The 19652-nt window shown below is 36.3% G+C and overlaps 1 protein-coding gene across 3 annotated transcripts in view; it reads left to right on the top strand.

Annotated features, from left to right (window-relative positions):
* Positions 1-19652, top strand: part of STPG2 (sperm tail PG-rich repeat containing 2) — a 672078-nt gene that overhangs the window by 8453 nt on the left and 643973 nt on the right. For 2 of the 3 annotated variants that reach the window (XM_063705437.1, XM_063705438.1), the window contains exons 2-4: positions 574-686; positions 2424-2582; positions 6420-6584. In XM_063705437.1, coding sequence (XP_063561507.1) covers positions 574-686; positions 2424-2582; positions 6420-6584 — 437 coding nt within the window. The remainder of the gene's footprint in view (positions 1-573; positions 687-2423; positions 2583-6419; positions 6585-19652) is intronic. The other variant, XM_063705439.1, reaches the window with a different exon arrangement.

The raw sequence follows: 19652 nt of genomic DNA, 5'->3' as shown, positions 1-19652 counted from the left end.
TTGTATAATCTTATGATTACTTGTTCCGAAGAAATTTGTGTCTTGTATTTGTAAACCTTTGTTTAGGGTCAGCCAATCAAGAAATATTTACTGATACAAACTATGTGCCTAGGCAAGGAGACGTGACCAATTATCTGCTGTAAACCCACTTTAAATTATTTCCATCTAGGGTGTCTTTACAAGTTTATATATGATGTTTTCTACAAATAATATATGCTATTTAAAAATATAAAACAATGGTCTTCTGAGTATGAAAATGTTTTATCAGCTAAATATAATTGCCATTTTCATCCCCACCAAAAGTGATTAGAAGATAAGAGTGCTTTATTTAGTTTTTTTTTGTTGTTGTTCAATAAGTCAAGTTCTTTAGGTTCTTATATTTAATATATTAATAAAAATTCTGATCTTATATCAGATTTTAAAAAATGTAATAACTTCTCTGACTAGACATTAGTTCTGAAAATAAAGTCTTAACAATTGAGGATACTCATGATTATATATATTTTGAGTGTTTTTTTCTGAAATCCTTGGACTCCTATCTTATCTGCTGGTCATATGATTTTATTTTTATAGGTAGTAATGCACCATTTCTTTCTTTGACTGCCAGAGAAAGTACTTTTACCATTGCCTCTAGCATTGAGAAAGCTGTTCCAGGTCCAGGACACTATAATGTTTCAGAAGCACAGGTAACTTTATAGTTACTATAATTGACTTAATAAAATCATGTTTTCTTCCCTGAATAGACCAAATGTCATTTGTTGTATTTTATTTTCTGCTCATATTGTCTTCTTTCACTTTCAATTTATATTTTATAATTTGAATAATAGAAAATAAATTTATTCAATGTTGGTTGCATGATTGGGTTGGATGTTTTTCATTATTCTACATATTCTATAAGACACAAAACATTGTTACATGCTATATGGTCCTTGAGAATGAGAGAATAGGACTCTTGAATGAATTATGGCCCATGGAAGTTGTGCAGATAGTAAAAATGCATAGAAGAGGAATGGCATTAGAGTGAAAGAATAGGTTTTTGTGCCATGCTTTAAAGCTATAGCCATTGCCATTGTCTCATCTGTCTCCTGTTTCTGCACAGTCTCAAGAATCTGTGACCAGATTATCTTCAATGGTTCATTCATGTTTAGAAATAGTAGATATAACTCTGATATCTTCATAGTCATGAGTATCACCTTTTGCCATTTTCACATAAATTTTGCATTTATATGTATTGGCTCCTAGCTGATCCCAGCAGACCTTTAACTCACCTGTTGGAGGCTCAGATAAAGTCCTTGTTGAAGTGATCGATATAGATGCAGGTTGCAGTTTGATTTGTATGATCATAGAGCCTATGGTAATGGCTTTTAAATTATCAAAATTTGGAAAGTTCTCTTTTCACAGGATTTTACTTTTTGTTCAACTTGTTAGTGTTTTTGTAAAATGAATCATTAAAGTTATTTTTATACATCTATTCTTTAAACATAGAAATTCTGATCTTTTTAAAATAGTAATCAAGTAGTGAATTGCCTGTTTAAAAATAAAATTTGACTCAGTTTTTAAAAGAAGGCCTCCTTGGTATATTTCTTAAAAGCTGAGTGAAGTTGAATAAGGTGCCCACTAGAGATAGGCTCTGTGAACGGTGACTGAACAACTGGACATGTGAAAAGGGCTATTTGTAGATCAATGACTTAAAATCTTAGCTGATCAATCAAATGCCAGCCACTGTTATCATAAATCATCTTTTTGAAATGATTGCACTGTAATTGTTTACAGGAATCTTTATGATGTAATTTCACCCAAATTAATTGGATATTAGTCAATTGATAATTTTCAGATTCTGGAGAATCCAGATAGGTAGCATGGAGAGCCCTGGAAGATTCCACTCAAATGTTTGCTCTGTAATAAACAATGTTTAAAATTAATCTGAACATAAAACCAAGCTGTTGCTAATAAGTCTTTATAATTTTTTCTGGAAATGACCAAAATGTTATTCATGAAAATAATTAACACTAAACAACCTTGAAAGGTTTGCTTTTTCCCTGCAATATGAATGCCAACTTTTTTTTTTTTTTCTTTTTAGTTCATTTCAGGTGTAAACATTTTTCTAAGGGCCTTTATTCTTGCTCTACAGCTTTAGGAATTCCCATCTCTGATTTCTGTTTTAAAAACAGTTTTCTTGCACTCTCTCAAAGTGCTCCAAGTACAGCAAATTTTAGTTTTGAGTTTCAAGTTAAAACTGACAACTATAATTGCTATCTTCTCTTACTATCCCCTTTTACTAGAACTATATCCTCAGTCAATAGTAAACTTTCTTAGCTTGCATTTAAAAAATATTTTCTGATAATGATTAATATTTATCAAGTAGAAATTAATTGTAAAGTACTTCTTTTATATATCAGAAGGTTTTTTTCCCTCCATTTTAGTGTAACATAAAAGGAGGCCATAGTCTACAAAACTGGGAGAAACGTTTTAAGAAGTTTATTTCAGATAATCCAGGACCAGCAAGCTATGATCAGTCTTGTCCTAGAACACAAGATATCATGAACAGAAAAGTATTAGAGACCAGAGAGCATCTTCAGTCAGTACGTTTATATTTTAAATTATACTTGTTAATGACATTTTTTAGTTAAAATAGTAAAGGTTTAATATTTTATGTGATATGAAGTACATTTAAAAAGCCTTCCTATAAAAATTAATTTATTAGTATTTACATTTTAGTTATTTTATAAGTAAATAAACTTTAGTTTTTAACTGTATTTATATATAACTTCATTTTTTGCTCCTAACAAATCTATAGTCACTTTCAATATCTGTGGTGAATAAAAAGTAAGGGAAATTTTACAAACTACCTGAGTGATTTACCTATGTATAGAGGAAACTCTGTGTTAAGTACTATTAATAATATATTTCCTTCCTGGTGGCAAGGAAGGAAAAAATATAAATAATATAAGTTAAAAATATGATTCCTGAAGTAAAAAAGCTTAAAATTTATATGGGAGGTAGACAAATAGGTAGCTGCTAATTCAAGACAAAATGTGACAGTTGCTAAATGAATGATCATGTAATGAAATGCCATAGGAATTTAAAGGTGGACTACTATATTATGTGAAGGCATAATTTATGGAAGATTTATAGAGGAGGTGGGTTTTGACATGGCATTGAAGAATGGAGTTGGAATCTGGATCCCAAACTGGAGTATTACGTGAGTGAAGATACAGAAGTGGGATTTTTATGGAAGGTAGTGAGAAGGTTATTTTAACTGAAATGAAGAGTTTGTGCAGAATACTAGTATGTGGTATGTTTAGAAAGGTACATTGGGTGCTATATAATTAATAATTTTTACATCCAAGGCTACCTCTTTGAAATAAATGCTATTATTGAGCAGATTTGGTCACTGTTTGTTTAGAGTGGTTCCTTCTCTTGTCATAACTTTTTCATGTAGCTCATATTACATTTTAATCAGCTTATTGCTTAGGAAGATATATTTTAAGGCTAAGTACTTTGTTGAATAATATCAGTGCAATGACAATGAGGTTAAATTTTGTAAGTATATTTAAATTGCAGATATTTCGTGTGTGGGGACAAAGTAAATGTTCATTTACTTAGGGAGTTTATCAAATATATTTTGAGTGACTGTGTGGCCATACATAATGCTAGATGTTGGTAATACATAGAAAAAATCATTGCTTCCTGAGATGTATAATTTTAACAGGAAAATAATGAATGAAATTCAGTATAATACTGTTAATGAAATGCTATCTTAGAGCCATAATACAGTGTTCACTAGTAGCTCAAAGTAGAGAGTCTTTGGAGGGAATGGGGGAAACAAACTGGACCTGATCTTGAAGAAGGATTCACCGAGTAGTTAAAAAGAATGGGAAAAAATAGTAGTTAAAAAGAATGGGAAAAAATATTTTTTCCCACTTTATGTGCAGAAAAAACCACATGAATAAAGACACTGAAGTGTTTGATAGTGTGATATATTCCAGGAAAGAACAAAGTTCTTTAGAATGGAGTACAGGAGCGAAGGGAGAGTTGTAGGAATAGAGACTGGAGGTAGGGGCTATATTTTGGAAAGTTGTTTTTTTTTTTTTTTGAGACGGAGTCTCGCTCTGTCTCCCAGGCTGGAGTGCAGTGGTGCGATCTCGGCTCACTGCAAGCTCCACCTCCCGGGTTCACGCCATTCTCCTGCCTCAGCCTCCTGAATAGCTGGGACTACAGGCACCCGCCACCATGCGTGGCTAACTTTTTGTATTTTTAGTGGAGACGGGGTTTCACCGTGTTAGCCAGGATGGTCTCGATCTCCTGACCTTGTGATCCACCCGCCTCAGCCTCCCAAAGTGCTGGGATTACAGGTGTGAGCCACTGCGCCTGGCCTATTTTGGAAAGTTTTGACATCACACAAATTCTTTTTAAATATATGGAAAGGAGGGAAAGCCGTTCAATGGTTTCTTATTTTAATTTGGTAATTAATCCCATAGGTATTACTGAAACTACTTAATGGTTGTCTTAAATTTGATAAAAAATAAAATTCTGGCTGGGTGTGGTGGCTTACGCCTGTAATCCTAGCACTTTGGGAGGCCAGGGAAGTGGGGGCAGATCACTTGTGGCCAAGAGTTTGAGACTAGCCAGGCCAACATGGTGAAACCCTGTCTCTACTAAAAAAATACAAAAATTAGCTAGGCATGGTGGCACATGCCTGTAATCCCAGCTACTTGGGAGGCTGAGGCACGAGAATCACTTGAACCCGGGAGGCAGAGGTTGCAGTGAGCCAAGATCATGCTACTGTACTCCAGCCTGGGCAACACAGTGAGACTTTGTCCCCCGCCCTCCAAAAATTATATTAAAAAAGAAAAACGACTGGGCACGGTGGCTCGTGCCTGTGATCCCAGCAGTTTGGGAAGCTGAGGTGGGCGGATCACCTGACGTCAGGAGTTCAAGACCAGCTTGGCCAACATGGTGAAACCCCATCTCTACTAAAAATACAAAAAAATTAGCCAGGTGTGGTGGCATGTGCCTGTAATCCCAGCTACTTGGGAGACTGAGGCAGGAGAATTGCTTGAACCCAGGAGGCAGAGGTTGCAGTGAGCGGAGATCATGCCACTGCACTCCAGCCTGGGCAGCAAGAGCAAAAACTCTGTCTCAGAAAAAAAGAAAAAGAAAATTCTGCCAGTGATAGTACGTTTATAACATAATTGTACATGGGCATGTGAACATGCAACTATAGCATTAATTTATTCATGCAGAAACTTCAGGAATCAATATATTCTTAATAATTTCAGTGTCCCAGTAACTAAATGCTTTAAATGCCAGTACTTTTATTTGATGTATTTTATATTAATATTTGTAATATATATTACACCTTCATGTTTTTATTTAAATTATAAAATATTTTCCATTAAACCAAATTTCGATAAAAGGATAATCACCCTAAAACTTCTGACTCTAACATTAATTTTCTGTTAATTTTTGTATAGCTTCTTTTGGTATTAAATTATATATGTATGTGACTTTATACATTTATATATAATTTCACATAACTTAGCTATATTCATAGTTCACTTTTATATTTTGCTATTTCCATTTAGCATTACATCATAGATATTTTCCTGCTATATAGCTTGCATACTTAGGACATTTATACAAGACTCAGGAAATGTGGAAACAAAAAGTCAGGAGCTGGGAAGGAATGAAGCCAGAAAGTATTACTGAAAAATACAAAGTTTGTTTTTGCATAGCAGATAGTATAATAGCATGATTGTTGATGTGAATAGGATTGCCTGTTTTTAGAATTAGTAATGATGGCTTTACTAAGCAAGATAAATAACTGACCCAAACGAGAAAGAATCCTTGCTTCTTATGATGACTTTAATAGTTATCTATTCTATTCTAAATTTAATAGAAATACATTCTCTTGGTTTAAAGGTGAAGCAACAGACTTGAATTCACTCCTTTAAATTACTTTTACAAAACATTTTTGGCCAGGCACAGTGGCTCATGCCTGTAATCCCAGCACTTTGGGAGGCCGAGGCTAGCAGATCATTTGAGGTCAGGAGTTCGAGACCAGCCTGGCCAACATGGTAAAACCCTGTCTCTACTAAAAATACAAACATTAGCCAAGCATAGTGGTGCATGCCTGTAGTCCCAGCTACTTGGGAGGCTGAGGTCGAGGGGAGAATCACTTGAACCCAGGAGACAGAGGTTGCAGTGAGCCAAGACTGTACCACTGCACTCCAGCCTGGGTGACAGAGTGAGACCCTATCTCAAAAAAACAATAACAAAACAAACATTTTTGTTTTATATCATGAAACTCGTTAAATCAATATTTAATAGTTGCCTTTTAGTAACTTTTAATATTTGGTTCTTCATTCCCCTTCCTCTTGCCTTGGAATAAATAATATAAAATGTTTTCCTTGCAGAAAATTTCAAGATCACCTACACTTACCAGAAGTGTTGATGTTCCTTCAATTCCTTCTTGTGGAAAGTCATATGGTTATCATATTAATGATGATGGCAGTATTATAAAATGTTTTCCACCTGCTTGTGACAGTACACTTGGTCCAGCATACTACAAACCTCAATTTGTAAGTATAATGTATTTCATATTGACAATTGGAAAATTGTTTATGATTTACATATGGGTTTCTTTTTTTCCTGGCTTATTTCTCCAAGAAAAAAATGATTACACGTTTCAGTTAATGGAACACTAATTGTGGTAACAAATAGACCCCCAAAGTTTAGTGGTTTAATACAGTAGAATTATTTTTCCTCATTCACATGGACATTCTCGTTAAGTGACTTTCCTTCATGCTGAGATTCAGGGACACAGGATTATTCCAGTTGTGCTTCTGTCATCCTCTAGGGCCTTGTTGTCAAGTGTATCAAGCTGGCAGAAGAGGATGGGGAATTATGCTTGGAAGTTTTTGTAGGCCAGGCTTGGAGCTATAGCCAGTCACATGGCCATACTTAACTGCCAGGGAGAATGGGAAATATAGTCTGTGTATCTCAGAAGAAGAAGGAATGGGTGTAAATTATTAGGAGTCTCTGCCACAGTGTATAATCATAAATAATACATAGATATTATTTTTCTTAATTTGAAAAGAAAAAACATTTTATTTTTAAAAGAATTTGAATCTGAGAATGTAAACATCATTTATTTCAGAAATGATTATTAAAAAAATGAGGAGCTTCTCTCTGACTGAAGTATCAGTTACAATATAGCTAATTCATTTCATCCAGAGTTTAAATTTCAAACCTGACCAGAGTTGTCAAGATTTCACTGAGACAGTTGAAATGTATGTGTTATCCATGAATACAGACAATGAAGATAGATGGTATGTCTGATTTTACTCAGTTATAAGACAGAAATACATAGTACTTCGAACCTATGGTATTTTTATACTTTAATGAGATGTAGAAGAAGTAATTCTAGTGAGGAAAATTCTAAAACTAAGCATATATTTAAGGAAAGGCTGAAGAGACACCTTGGGCAAAGAAAAGGCATTCTCGGTATTTATCTTGATCTTTATTCCCAGTATTCTATAGTTATTTGTTGGTATGTGACTCCATCTTTGGGCTTAGACATAAGCACCTTCAAAAACCATTTGGTTTGTGGCAGTAGCTACACTGGGAAGTTTTTGGGGTTTTAGATCCTTTGAACCATTAAAATCTTTTTTCTTAAAACATTTTAATTGTAACATATTTCAAACACATAGATACTGTGAAAATAGTAATGGATACCTATGTACCCATCACACAGATAAAACACAGGTTAAAATTTCGTCACATTGGAATGAGCTTTATTTTAAAAGAAATATGTTATTATGATGTTTGCCCCATTCTCCTGTCTTCATTCCTCTCCCTTTGCCACAATAAACATTAAACCTTCATTACATATTCATATATGAATAATAATATATATTGTTTTATGATTTTAAAAATTTAAGTAAATATTATCTGGTGTATATGTTGCTTGGTTTTTTGCTTACTGTTATATTTTCCAGATTTAACCGTATGAGTATATTAGATCTAATTCATTCATTGTTCCCAGTTAGATAAGTTTCTTTTTAAAAAATAATTTAATATTTTGAAATAGTTTCAGACTTATAGAAAAACTTACAATAATAATAATCCTATCCTTCACTCAGATCCTGCAGGTATTAAAATTTTATCACATTTGTTGTATCATTTTTTCTCCCCATATATTTATATTATTATTTTTATTAAATCATCTGGGAGTACATTTTGGACATGACGCCTCTTTACCCCTAAGTAGTTCAGTGTAAGTGTTCTAATAACAAGACATTAAACACTAGCTGAAGATGGCCAATCAGAAGCAGCTGTGGTCTGTGGCTCTCACTGAAAAGAATGAAAATGGCAAGTGAATTCACCTTCAACTAAGGTATCCAGGTTCTCTCACTGGGACTGATTCGGCGGTTGGTGCAACCCACAGAGAGTGAGGAAAAGCAGAGTGGGGTGATGATGGCCCACCTGGGAGCTGCATGGGGCAAGGGGAGCTCCCTTCCCTAGCCAAAGGAGGCAGTGAGTGATTGTGTTACCCTGTCCAGGAAACTACACTTTTCTCATGGATCTTTGCAACTCATGGACCAGGAGATCCCCTCGTGAGCCCACACCACCAGGGCCTTGGATCCCCAAGCACAGAGCTATGCAGGCTGACGGGGGCCACTCAGGTTGGCAGCCACTCAGGCATGTGGCCACTTGGGCAGGCACTGAGATGCAGGAGTTGTTTTTCATATTCTGGCCCAGGGAATTCTGGTGAGGCAGGAGATCATCCACTCCTGTAGGAAGGGGGCTGAAGCCAGGGAGCCAAGCAGCATCATTCAGTGGGCCCCACTCCCATGGAACCTCACTAGCTAAGACCCATTGGCTTGGAATCTCTGCTGCCTAGCAGCAGCAGGCTGGAGACTGCCTAAGATGACTGAGTTCCCAAGGGGAGGGGTGGCTGCCATCTCTGCAGCTACAGTTGGCTGTTTTCTTCTGCCAGTGCCAGAGAGATTGGTCTGTATTGGGAAGAATTCCCCACACCACGGCACAGTGGGTGTGGCAGACTGTAGCCAGACTGCTTCAAGTGGGACCCTGATCCATCCCTCATCACTGGTCAGGGCCTCCCCATGGGAATTTCAGCAACTCCAGCCAGGGGTTTATGGACAGGACTCTGATCTCCCTGGGACAGAGCCCCTGGCGGGAGGGGCAGCCACAATCTCTGCAGTACACTGTATTTAGTCTTTCCTGCCAGCTGGCCCTGGAGAGTCTGGACAGTCTAGACAAGGGGGATTCATCCCAGTTCAGCACACCTGCTCTGCCAAGGAGCGGCCAGACTGCTTCTTTAAGCAGGTCCCTGATCTTGTTCCTCCTGTCTGGGTGAGACCTTCCAATAGGGGTTGCCAGACACCTCATACAGGAGTGTTCCAGCTGGCATCAGGTCGGTGCCCCTCTGGGACAGAGCTTCTAGAGGAAAGAGCAGGCTGTCATCTTTGCTGTTTTGCAGCCCCCACTGGTGATGCCTCCAGGTGGGGGAGGGACCTAGGCGAATGGGGTGTGGACCCACCGAAAACTGCAGCAGCCCTACAGAGGAGGGCCCTGATGTTAAGAGACAAACAAACAGCAACAACAACAACATCAACAAAAAAGACCCCACAAAAAACCCCATCCAAAGGTCCAGCAGCCTCAAAGATCAAAAGAAGGTAAGCCCACAAAGATGAGAAAGAATCAATGCAAAAATGCTGAAAACTCAAAAAGCCACCATGCCTTTTCTCCTCCAAATGATTGCAATACCTCTTCAGCAAGGGCACAGAACTGGGCTGAGACTGAGAAGGATGAATTGATAGAAGTAGGCTTCAGAAGGTGGGCAATAATGAACTTCACTGAGCGAAAGGAGCATGTTCTACCCAATGCAAAGAAACTAAGAACCATGATAAAACTATAGGAGCTGCTAACCAGAATAACAAGTTTAAAGAGAAACATAAACACCTTGATGGAGCTGAAAAAGACAACATGAAAACTTCACAGTGCAATCACAAGTGTCAATAGCCAAACAAACCAAGTGGAGAAAAGAATCTCAGAGTTGGAGAGTATCTTGTTGCAATAAGACAGGCAGACATGATTAGAGAAAAAGAAATGGAAAGGAATGAACAAAACCTCTGAAAAATGTTGGATTATGTAAAAAGACTGAACCTATGACTGAGTGGCATACATGAAAGAGATGGGGAGAATGGAACCAAGTTGGAAAACATACCTCAGGATATGATCCTAGAGAACTTCCCCAAACTAGCAAGGCAGGCTGACATTCAAATTCAGGAAATCCAGAGAACCCCAGTAAGATACTCCATGAGATCAACCCAAAGACACATAATCATCAGATTATCCAAGGTCAAAATGAAAGAAAACGTGTTAAGGGGCAGTCAGAGAGAAAGGCCAAGTCACCTACAAAGGGAAGCCCATCAGAGAAAGAGTGGACCTCTCAGCAGAAACCCTACAAGCTAGAAGAGATTGGGGGCCAATATTCAACATTCTGAAAGAAAAGAATTTCCAACCCAGAATTTCATATTTGGCCAAACTAAGCTTCATAAGTGAAGGAGAAATAAAATCCTTTACAGACAATCAAATGCTGAGGGAATTTGTCACCACCAGGCCTGCCTTATCAGAGCTCCTGAAGGAAGCACTAAATATGGAAAGAAAAAACCGTTACCAGCCACTACACAAACACACTGAAGTTCACAGGCCAATGACACTGTGAAGCAACTACATAAAGGAGTCTGCAAAATGACTGGCTAGCATCATGATGACAGGATCAAATTTATACATAACAATATTAACCTTAAATGTAAATGGAGTAAATGCCCCAATAAAAGACACAGAATAGCAGGCCACATAAACAGTCAAGATCCATCGGTGTGCTGTATTCAAGAGACCTGTCTCAGGCAAAGACAACACACAGGCTCAAAATAAAGGGATGGAGGAACATTTACCAAGCTAATGGAAAACAGAAAAAAGCAGGGGTTGTAATCCTAGTTTCTGACAAAACAGACTTTAAACCAACAAAGATCGAAAAAGACAAGGGCATTATATAATGGTAAAGGGTTCAAGTCAACAAGAAGAGCTAAGTATTCTAAAAATATATGGGCCCAATACAGGAGAACCCAGATTCATAAAGCAAGTTCTTAGAGACCTACAAAGAGACTTAGATTCCCACACAATAATAGTGGGAGACTTTGACATCTCACTAGCAATATTAGATCATCAAGACAGAACATTAACAAAGGTATACAGGACCTGAAGTGAGCTCTAAATCACCTGGACCTGATAGATATCTACAGAACTCTCTACCCCAAAACAACAGAATATACGTTCTTCTTGGCACTACATGGCACTTTATCTAAAATTGATCACATAATTGGAAGCAAAACACTCCTGAGCAAATGAAAAGAACTGAAATCATAATGAACAGTCTCTCAGACAACAGCGTAATCAAAATAGAACTAAAGATTTAAAAAGTCACTCAAAACCACACGACTATATGGAAATTGAACAACCTGCTTCTGAATGACTCCTGGGTAAATAATGAAATTAAGGCATGAATCAAGAACTTCTTTGAAACTAAAGAGAACAAAGAGACAATGTACCAGAATCTCTGAGATGCAGCTAAAGCAGTGTTAAGGGCGAATTTATAGAAATAAATGCCCACATTAAAAAGCTAGAAAGATCTGAAATCTACAGTCTTAACATTACAACTAAAAGAACTAGAGAATCGAGAGCAAACAAACCCTAAAGCTAGCAGAAGACAAGAAATATTATCAGAATGGTACTGAAGGAGATAGAGACATGAAAAACCCTTCAAAAAATCAATGAACCCAGAAGCTATTTTTTGAAATTAATAAAATAGATAGACTGATAACTAGAATAACAAAGAAGAAAAGAGAGAAGAATCAAATAGACACAATCAGAAATGATAAAGGAGATATCATCACTGACCCCACAGAAATACAAACAACCATCAGAGGATACTATAAACACCTCTGTGCAAATGAACTACAAAAATCTAGAAGAAATGGATAAATTCCTGGATGCATACACCCTCCCAAGACTGAACCAGGAAGAAGTTGAATCGCTGAATAGACCAATAACGAGTTCTGAAATCGAAGCAGTAATAATGAGTTCTGAAATCAAGGCCTACCAACCAAAAAAAGCCCAGGACCAGACAGATTTACAGCTAAATTCTACTAGAGGTACAAAGAGGAGCTGATACTACTTCTTCTGAAACTATTCCAAAAAAATGAAAAGGAGGGACTCCTCCTTAACTCATTTTCTGAGGCCAGCATCATCCTGATACCAAAACCTGGCAGAGAGATAACAAAAAAAGAAAACTGTAGGCCAATATCCCTGATGAGCATTGATGCAAAAAATCCTCAAAAAATACTGGCAAGCCAAATCCAGCAGCACATCAAAAAGCTTATCCACCATGATCAAGTTGCAAGGTTGGTTCAACATATGCAAATTAATAAATGTAATTCATCATGTAAACAGAACTAAATACAAAAATCACATGATTATCTTGATAGACACAGAAAAGGCCTATGATAAAATTCAACATCCTTTCATGTTAAAAACTCTCAATAAACTACATATTGAAGGAACATACCTCAAAATAATAAGAGCCATATATGACAAACCCACAGCCGATATACTAAATGGGCAAAACCTGGGAGCATTCCTTTTGAAAACTGGCACAGGACAATGATGCCCTCTCTCACCACTCCTATTCAACATAGTATTGGAAGTTTTGGCCAGGGAAATTAGGCAAGAGAGAGACATAAAGTGTATTCAAATAAGAAGAGAGGAAGTCAAATTATCTTTGTTTGCAGGTGACATGATTCTACATCTAGAAAGCCCCAATTGTCTCAGCCCAAAAGCCTCTTAAGCTGATAAGCAACTTTAGCAAAATCTCAGGATGCAAAATCAATGTGCAAAAATCACAGGCATTTGGTCGAGTGTGGTGGCTCATGCTTGTAGTCCCAGCACTTTGGGAGGCTGATGCGGGTGGATCACGAGGTCAAGAGATTGAGACCATCCTGGCCAACATGGTGAAACTCCGTCTCTACTAAAAATACAACAATTAGCTTGGCATGGTGATGCATGCCTGTAGTCCCAGCTACTTGGGAGGCTGAGGCAGCAGAATTGCTTGAACCCTGGAGGTGGAAGTTGCAGTGAGCCGAGATCATGCCATTGCACTCCAGCCTAGTGACAGAGTGAGACTCTGTCACAAAAAAAAAAAAAAAAAAAATCACAGGCATTCTTATACACCAACAAGAGACAAGCAGAGAGCTAAATCATAAATGAACTCCCTTTCACAATTGCTACCAAAATAATAAAATACCTAGGAATACAGCTAACAAGGGAAGTGAAGGACCTCTTCAAGTAGAACTACAAACCACTGCTCAAGGAAGCCAGAATGGACACAAACAAATGAAAAAACATTGCATGTTCATGGATAGGAAGAATCCATATCATGAAAAAGGCCATATTGCCTAAAGTAATTTATAGATTCAATGCTATTTTCTTTAAACTACCATTGACATTCTTCACAGAATTAGTAAAAGCTATTTTAAAATTCATATGGAACCAAAAGAGTCTGTATAGCCAAGACAATCCTAAGCAAAAAGAACAAAACTAGAGGCATCACACTAGCTGACTTCAACCTATATTACAAGGCTACATTAACCAAAACAGCTTGGTCCTGGTAGAAAAACAGAAATGTAGACCAATGGAACAGAATATAGAACTCAGAAATAACATTGCATATCTGATCTTCAACAAACCTGACAAAAACAAGCAATGGGGAAAGGATTCCCTATTTAATAAATTGTGCTGGGAGAACTGGCTAGCTATATGCAGAGAACTGAAACTGGACCCCTTCTTTATGCCTTATACAAAAATTAGCTCAAGATATGGATTAAAGAAATGTAAAATCCAAAACTATAAAAATCCTAGAAGAAAATCTGAGCAATACCATTGAGAACATAGGCACAGGCAAAAATTTCATGACAGAAATGCTAAAAGCAATTGACACAGAAGCAAAACTTGACAACTGGGATCTAATTAAAGAGCTGCTGCACAGCAAAAGAAACTTATCATCAGCACAAACAGACAACCTACAGAATGGGAGAAAATTTTTGCAATCTATCCATTTGACAAAGGTCTAATATCCAAAGTCTATAGGGAACTTAACCAAATTTACAATAAAAAACAACCCCAGTAAAAAGGGGGCAAAGGACATGAACAGACACTCCTCAAAAGAAGATATTTGTGTAGCCAACAAGCATATACAAAAAAGCTCATCACTGATCATTAGAGGAATGCAAACCAAAACCACAATGAGATACCATCTCACACCAGTCAGAATGGCGATTATTAAAAAGTCGAGAAACAACAGATGCTGGCAAGGTTGCAGAGAAGTAGGAATGCCTTTGTACTGTTGGTGGAAATGTAAATTAGGTCAATCATTGTGGAAGACAGTGTGGTGATTCCTCAGAGATCTAGAAGCAGAAATACCACTTGACCCAGCAATCTTATTACTGGGTATATACCCAAAGGAATATAAATCACTCTATTATAAAGATACATGTGGTTGGGCGTGGTGGCTCATGCCTGTAATCCCTGCACTTCGGAAGGCCGAGGCAGGTGGATCATGAGGTCAGGAGTTCAAGACCAGCCTGATCAATATGGTGAAACCCCGTCTCTACTAAAAATACAAACATTAGCCAGGTGTGGTACCATGCACCTGTAGTCCCAGTTACTCGGGAGGCTGAGGCAGAAGAATCGCTTGAACCTGGGAGGTAGAGGTTGCAGTGAGCTAAGATTGCGCCACTGTACTCCAGCCTGGGTGACAGAGCAAGACTCCATTTCAAACAAAAACAAAAACAAAAAAAATGCATGAATATGTTCATTCCAGCACTATTCACAATAGTAAAGCCATGGAATCAACCCAACTGCCATCAATGATAGACTGGATAAAGAAAATGTGACACATATACGTCATGGAATACTATACAGCCATAAAAAGGATTGACCATAAAAAGGAACGATGTCATGTCCTTTGCAGGGACATGGATGGAGCTGGAAGCCATTATCCTCAGCAAATAACACAGGAACAGAAGTCCAAACACAACATGTTCTTATAAGTGGGAGCTAAATGATGGGAGCACATGGGTACAAGGAGGGGAACAACACACACTGGGGCCCATTGTGGGTAGGTTTGGGGGATGGAGAGCATCAGAAAAAAATAGCTAATGCATGTGGGGCTTAATATGCAGCAAACAACCATGGCACATGTTTACCTATGTAACAAACCTGCACATTCTGCTGATATACCCTGGAACTTAAAAAAAAAAAAGGCATTCTTTTTTAAAACCACAATGCAGTTATCAAAATCAGGGCATTTCATTCATTATTATGAAAAATATTGCTAATTACCTCAATTGTATCTTTTATAGAAAAAAAGATTTTTGATTCAGAGTTCAATCTGATATTGCATGTTGCATTTAGTTGCATGTCTCTTTAGAATCTCTTAATTTGGAACAGTTCTTCAGTATTTGTCTTCTTTAATCTTTACTTTTTTTTTGAAGAGTACAGGTTATTTATTTTGTAGAATATGCTTCAGTTATGGGTTTGTATATATTATGAATATCTGAAGGTTTGTTTAATATTTTGGCAGGAGTACTATAGAAGTGATAGGTTCTTAATATATCATGTTAAGAGTAACAAGGTATTTATCTCATAAATGATTATGTTAACTTGAGGTGGTGACTTCTAGTTTTAACTCATGTAAAGTAAATATTTTTTGAGGATTACTTTAAGACTAAGTAGATATTTCATTCCTCATCAAACTCTTACCTATTTCTCATCAAACTCTCACTTAATAGTTTTAACATCTATTGATGATTCCTGAACCAGTTTTACCATGATGCTTATCAAATGGTGATTTTCTAACTCTATTTTTTAACCTTTATTTGTTGGCATTTTACTATAAAGAAGAGCTTTATTTTTCCCCATTTATATATTTATATCAGTATGGATTTATGAATTCCTATTTTACTCAAAGTGCTATAATTTCTTTCTTTATTGTTTATTTTGAGGCATTAGTGATTCCAGATTTGACCCTTGGGAGCCTTGTAAGCCACTTCTTGTGTCCTTTTGACATGTTTGTATCATTCTTTGAAAATTTCCTTACTTTCTGGCATAAAAAGATATTCCAGGTTCATTTTATTCATTTGCTTGCCTGAGCCTTGCAATCAGCCACTTCTTTAAGGAGCCCTACTTCCATAGCAGCAGAATGTATTTCAAAGTAAGATCTGTATACTAGGTACATGCATTGTTACTGGGTGTTATGGCTTCTAGGTCATCTCAATGGACAGAGTAAGAAATCTATACTTCTTATTTGTCTGTTAAAACCTGTGAGTTTATACATATACCTCCAATTTCAGTCCAACACTACAGGTTTATTCTAGACTTTCTCTTTCCATATTTGACTCGCTGCTTCCACAGTAAGAAACCTAGCTCCCATTATCCAGAATTATGTACCTATTTGCTTAATCCCATAGTACATTGAAAGTAGTTTTAGGATTGGTAAACTATCACTGCAAAAAAAAGAGTTGAGATTCTACAAGCTCTTACCTTTGGGTGACCTTGAGGCTCTACACAAGCAGGAAGTGATGGCTAAACACAGATTTGTAAATTGACTGCTTGAGCATTAAAATTATGCCTCAACACATGTACGGAGGGCCTTGGCAAAGGTTGGAGATTTATTGGTTCAAGGCACTTAAGAAAATTTTTGTCCAGACATTACCTGACCACTCAGCTAATTAGGCTGAGATTTCAGTGTACAAAGAATACAGAGTTTAGAGAATTAGTCTTGGAAAATCACTAAACAAACCCTCAGGGTAGGGATTCTGATCTTCATAGTTGTCACATTATATCATACAAAATATCTGGTTTCAGCAAAGAATTTTGAGACATGCAAATAATAAAAAAATGGCCCATATACAGAAAAAGAAATTGTTCTTGAGGAAGCCAAGGCATTAGACTTCTTAGATAAAATTTTTAAATTAGCTATTTCAAATATGTTCAAAGAAATAAAGCAAACTATGTCTGAAGAACTAAATGGAAGTATAAGAATAGTGCCTTACCCAATAGAGAGCATCAATAAAGAGATAGAAATTATAAAAACAAACCGAGTAGAAATCTGGATTTGAAAATTACAATAATGGAAATGAAAAATTTTCTAGAGGAGCCCAAAAGAAAATTTGAATTGGCTGAAGAAAGAATCAGTTAACTTGAAGACATGTCAATTGATATTATGCAGTCTGATGAACAGAAAGAAAATAGGATGAAGAAAAGTATTCAGAGCCTCAGAGATCTAGGGGACACTGTCGAGTATAGCAACATACACATAATGGGAATTCCAGAAGCGGAGGAGAAAGAGAAAGGAGAAAAGAGAATATTTGAAGAAATCATGGCTGAAAACATCCCAAATTTGATGAAAAAACATTACAGAAAGAAGAAGCTCAACAAACTCTAAGTAAGATTGATGCAAAGAGATGCACACCTAGACACATCACAGTCAAGCTGTTGAAAGCCAACGAAAAAAGAAAATCTTGAGGGCAGCAAGAAGAAAGTGACATATCATATAGAAGGAATCCTCCAAAAGGTTAATAGAAATCATGAGGTCAGAGGGAGGGGGATGACTTATTCAAAGTGTTGAGAAAACAGACTGCCAATCAAGAATTCTAGAATCAGCAAAGCTATTCCTTGAAAATAAAGGAGAAATTAAGACATTTTCAGATAAATGGAAGCTGACAGAATTTGTTGCTGGCACACCCCCTAAAAGAAATACCAAATGGAGTCTTCAGGCTGAAATGAAATGTTATCAGACAATAACTCAAATTCAAACAAAGAATTAAAGAACAATGATAAAGGTAAATATATAAGCCAGTATTATTTAATTTTTGATTTTTAAGTTTTTAGAAGAATTCCTATTGATTATGGAACAAACTAGAAATAATACATTTTGTGTTTAAATACAGTAGTAGGCAGATATTTTAAGACTAATGGATTGTTTCATGCTATAAAACTTTTGAAGAACCAGATTAATTCTGGTAACATGGAAAGTAAGGATAATATAAGTTACATGTTTCCTGTTCTAACCATAAGAATTCCCATTTCTTTCTGGCCATGGGAGTTTTTGTCTCAAGAATATTTCATTCTCTCTCTCTATGACATACCTGGTCTTCCAGGCCTTGACTGTCCCATCATCCTATTAATAACAATGTGACAATTAATCTTCATTAAGATATTTAAGTATCTTAAATATTTGAGTAAGATATGCTTATGTGAACAGTAGGTTCAATTCTGTAAAAACTCCAGTGAAATGGTCTTATGATTTGATATTAGGATATTCTCCCCAAGGTGACGGACAAGTTATGCGAAGAAGTGTAATGGAGCCAGACTTCCTGGTTATGTGTCCTGACTCTACCACTTAATAGTTATTTGTCCTTGGCCAAGTTACTTAATCTTTGTGCTCAGTTTCCTTACCTAAAATATCCTGGGAAAAATAAGTATGGTCTAATATATTGGAATAAGTATTCTTCACAATTAGTCATAGATTCTTGGCTTTAGCTTAATAATTCCCTAATCACTCATAACTTACATCTCAAAATGTAATTCTTGCTTTAAGCTTTTTTTTTTTGTTTCAGAATAATGTGTCATCTATTAGAAGGCCACAATGATGCCTCCAAGCTTCCCTGCATGTATAAAATCCTTTCCCCACATGAATAAGCATTACTTAGACATATAAAACTTGATCACTTCCTGGCTAAATTATTATTTATAGAAATAAGGAAGAAGAAGAATACATTTATTTGATGACCTAATTTATTTGATGGCCTAATTTAATAAGTATTGAATCAATACAACTTGTATTTATTGGAATAAAAATCTAGATGTAATTTAAAAACATGTTATATAAAAACATAGTTTTCTATATCAGTTAAAGACATAGTTCATAATATTCAAGAAGATTCAGCAAAGTTTAATACAAATGGAATTGTGATATTTTTTGAAATCCTCATCTTGTATTTGAGAGAACTAGAGATAGCGTGGCAAAGCTCAGTAGCTGAAGGCTTTATTTTCTTCTGTTTCTCCTGCAGAAAAACACAGGTTCTTCACAAACTACTGCCAAATTGATACTGTAATAATGTTAATTCAAATCTTATCTGAATTTTCGATAATTCTGGGTAACTCTTTGCTTGCTTTTTGAAATAATATTTAATACTATATGTGGGTTTAGTTTCCAGAGGTGCATATTGATAGAAAATTAAGAAAATAATCCAGTAGATGGGTAATTATTGTGATTCTTTCTTAACTGGTGAATCACATCTGCTGAAGCTGTCTAATAAAGCTTAAATACAGAATTAAGAGTTGTGTAAGACTCTAAGTGACAAATGTTAAACTTTAGCTAAATTTAATTTGTGAAGAGAAATTCTACAAAAAAGTTATTTTATATAACATTTTGAATGATAAAATTTAGCTTCTTTCTTCTTTTAGAAGAGCCCAGGTAACTATTAGAAATCTATTTTTCA

The sequence above is a fragment of the Gorilla gorilla genome, chromosome 3 (assembly GCF_029281585.2).
Source record: "Gorilla gorilla gorilla isolate KB3781 chromosome 3, NHGRI_mGorGor1-v2.1_pri, whole genome shotgun sequence".
NCBI classification, from domain to species: Eukaryota; Metazoa; Chordata; class Mammalia; order Primates; family Hominidae; genus Gorilla; species Gorilla gorilla.
Note: the sequence above shows the minus strand (reverse complement) of the source record. Positions and strands in the feature narration are given on the sequence as shown.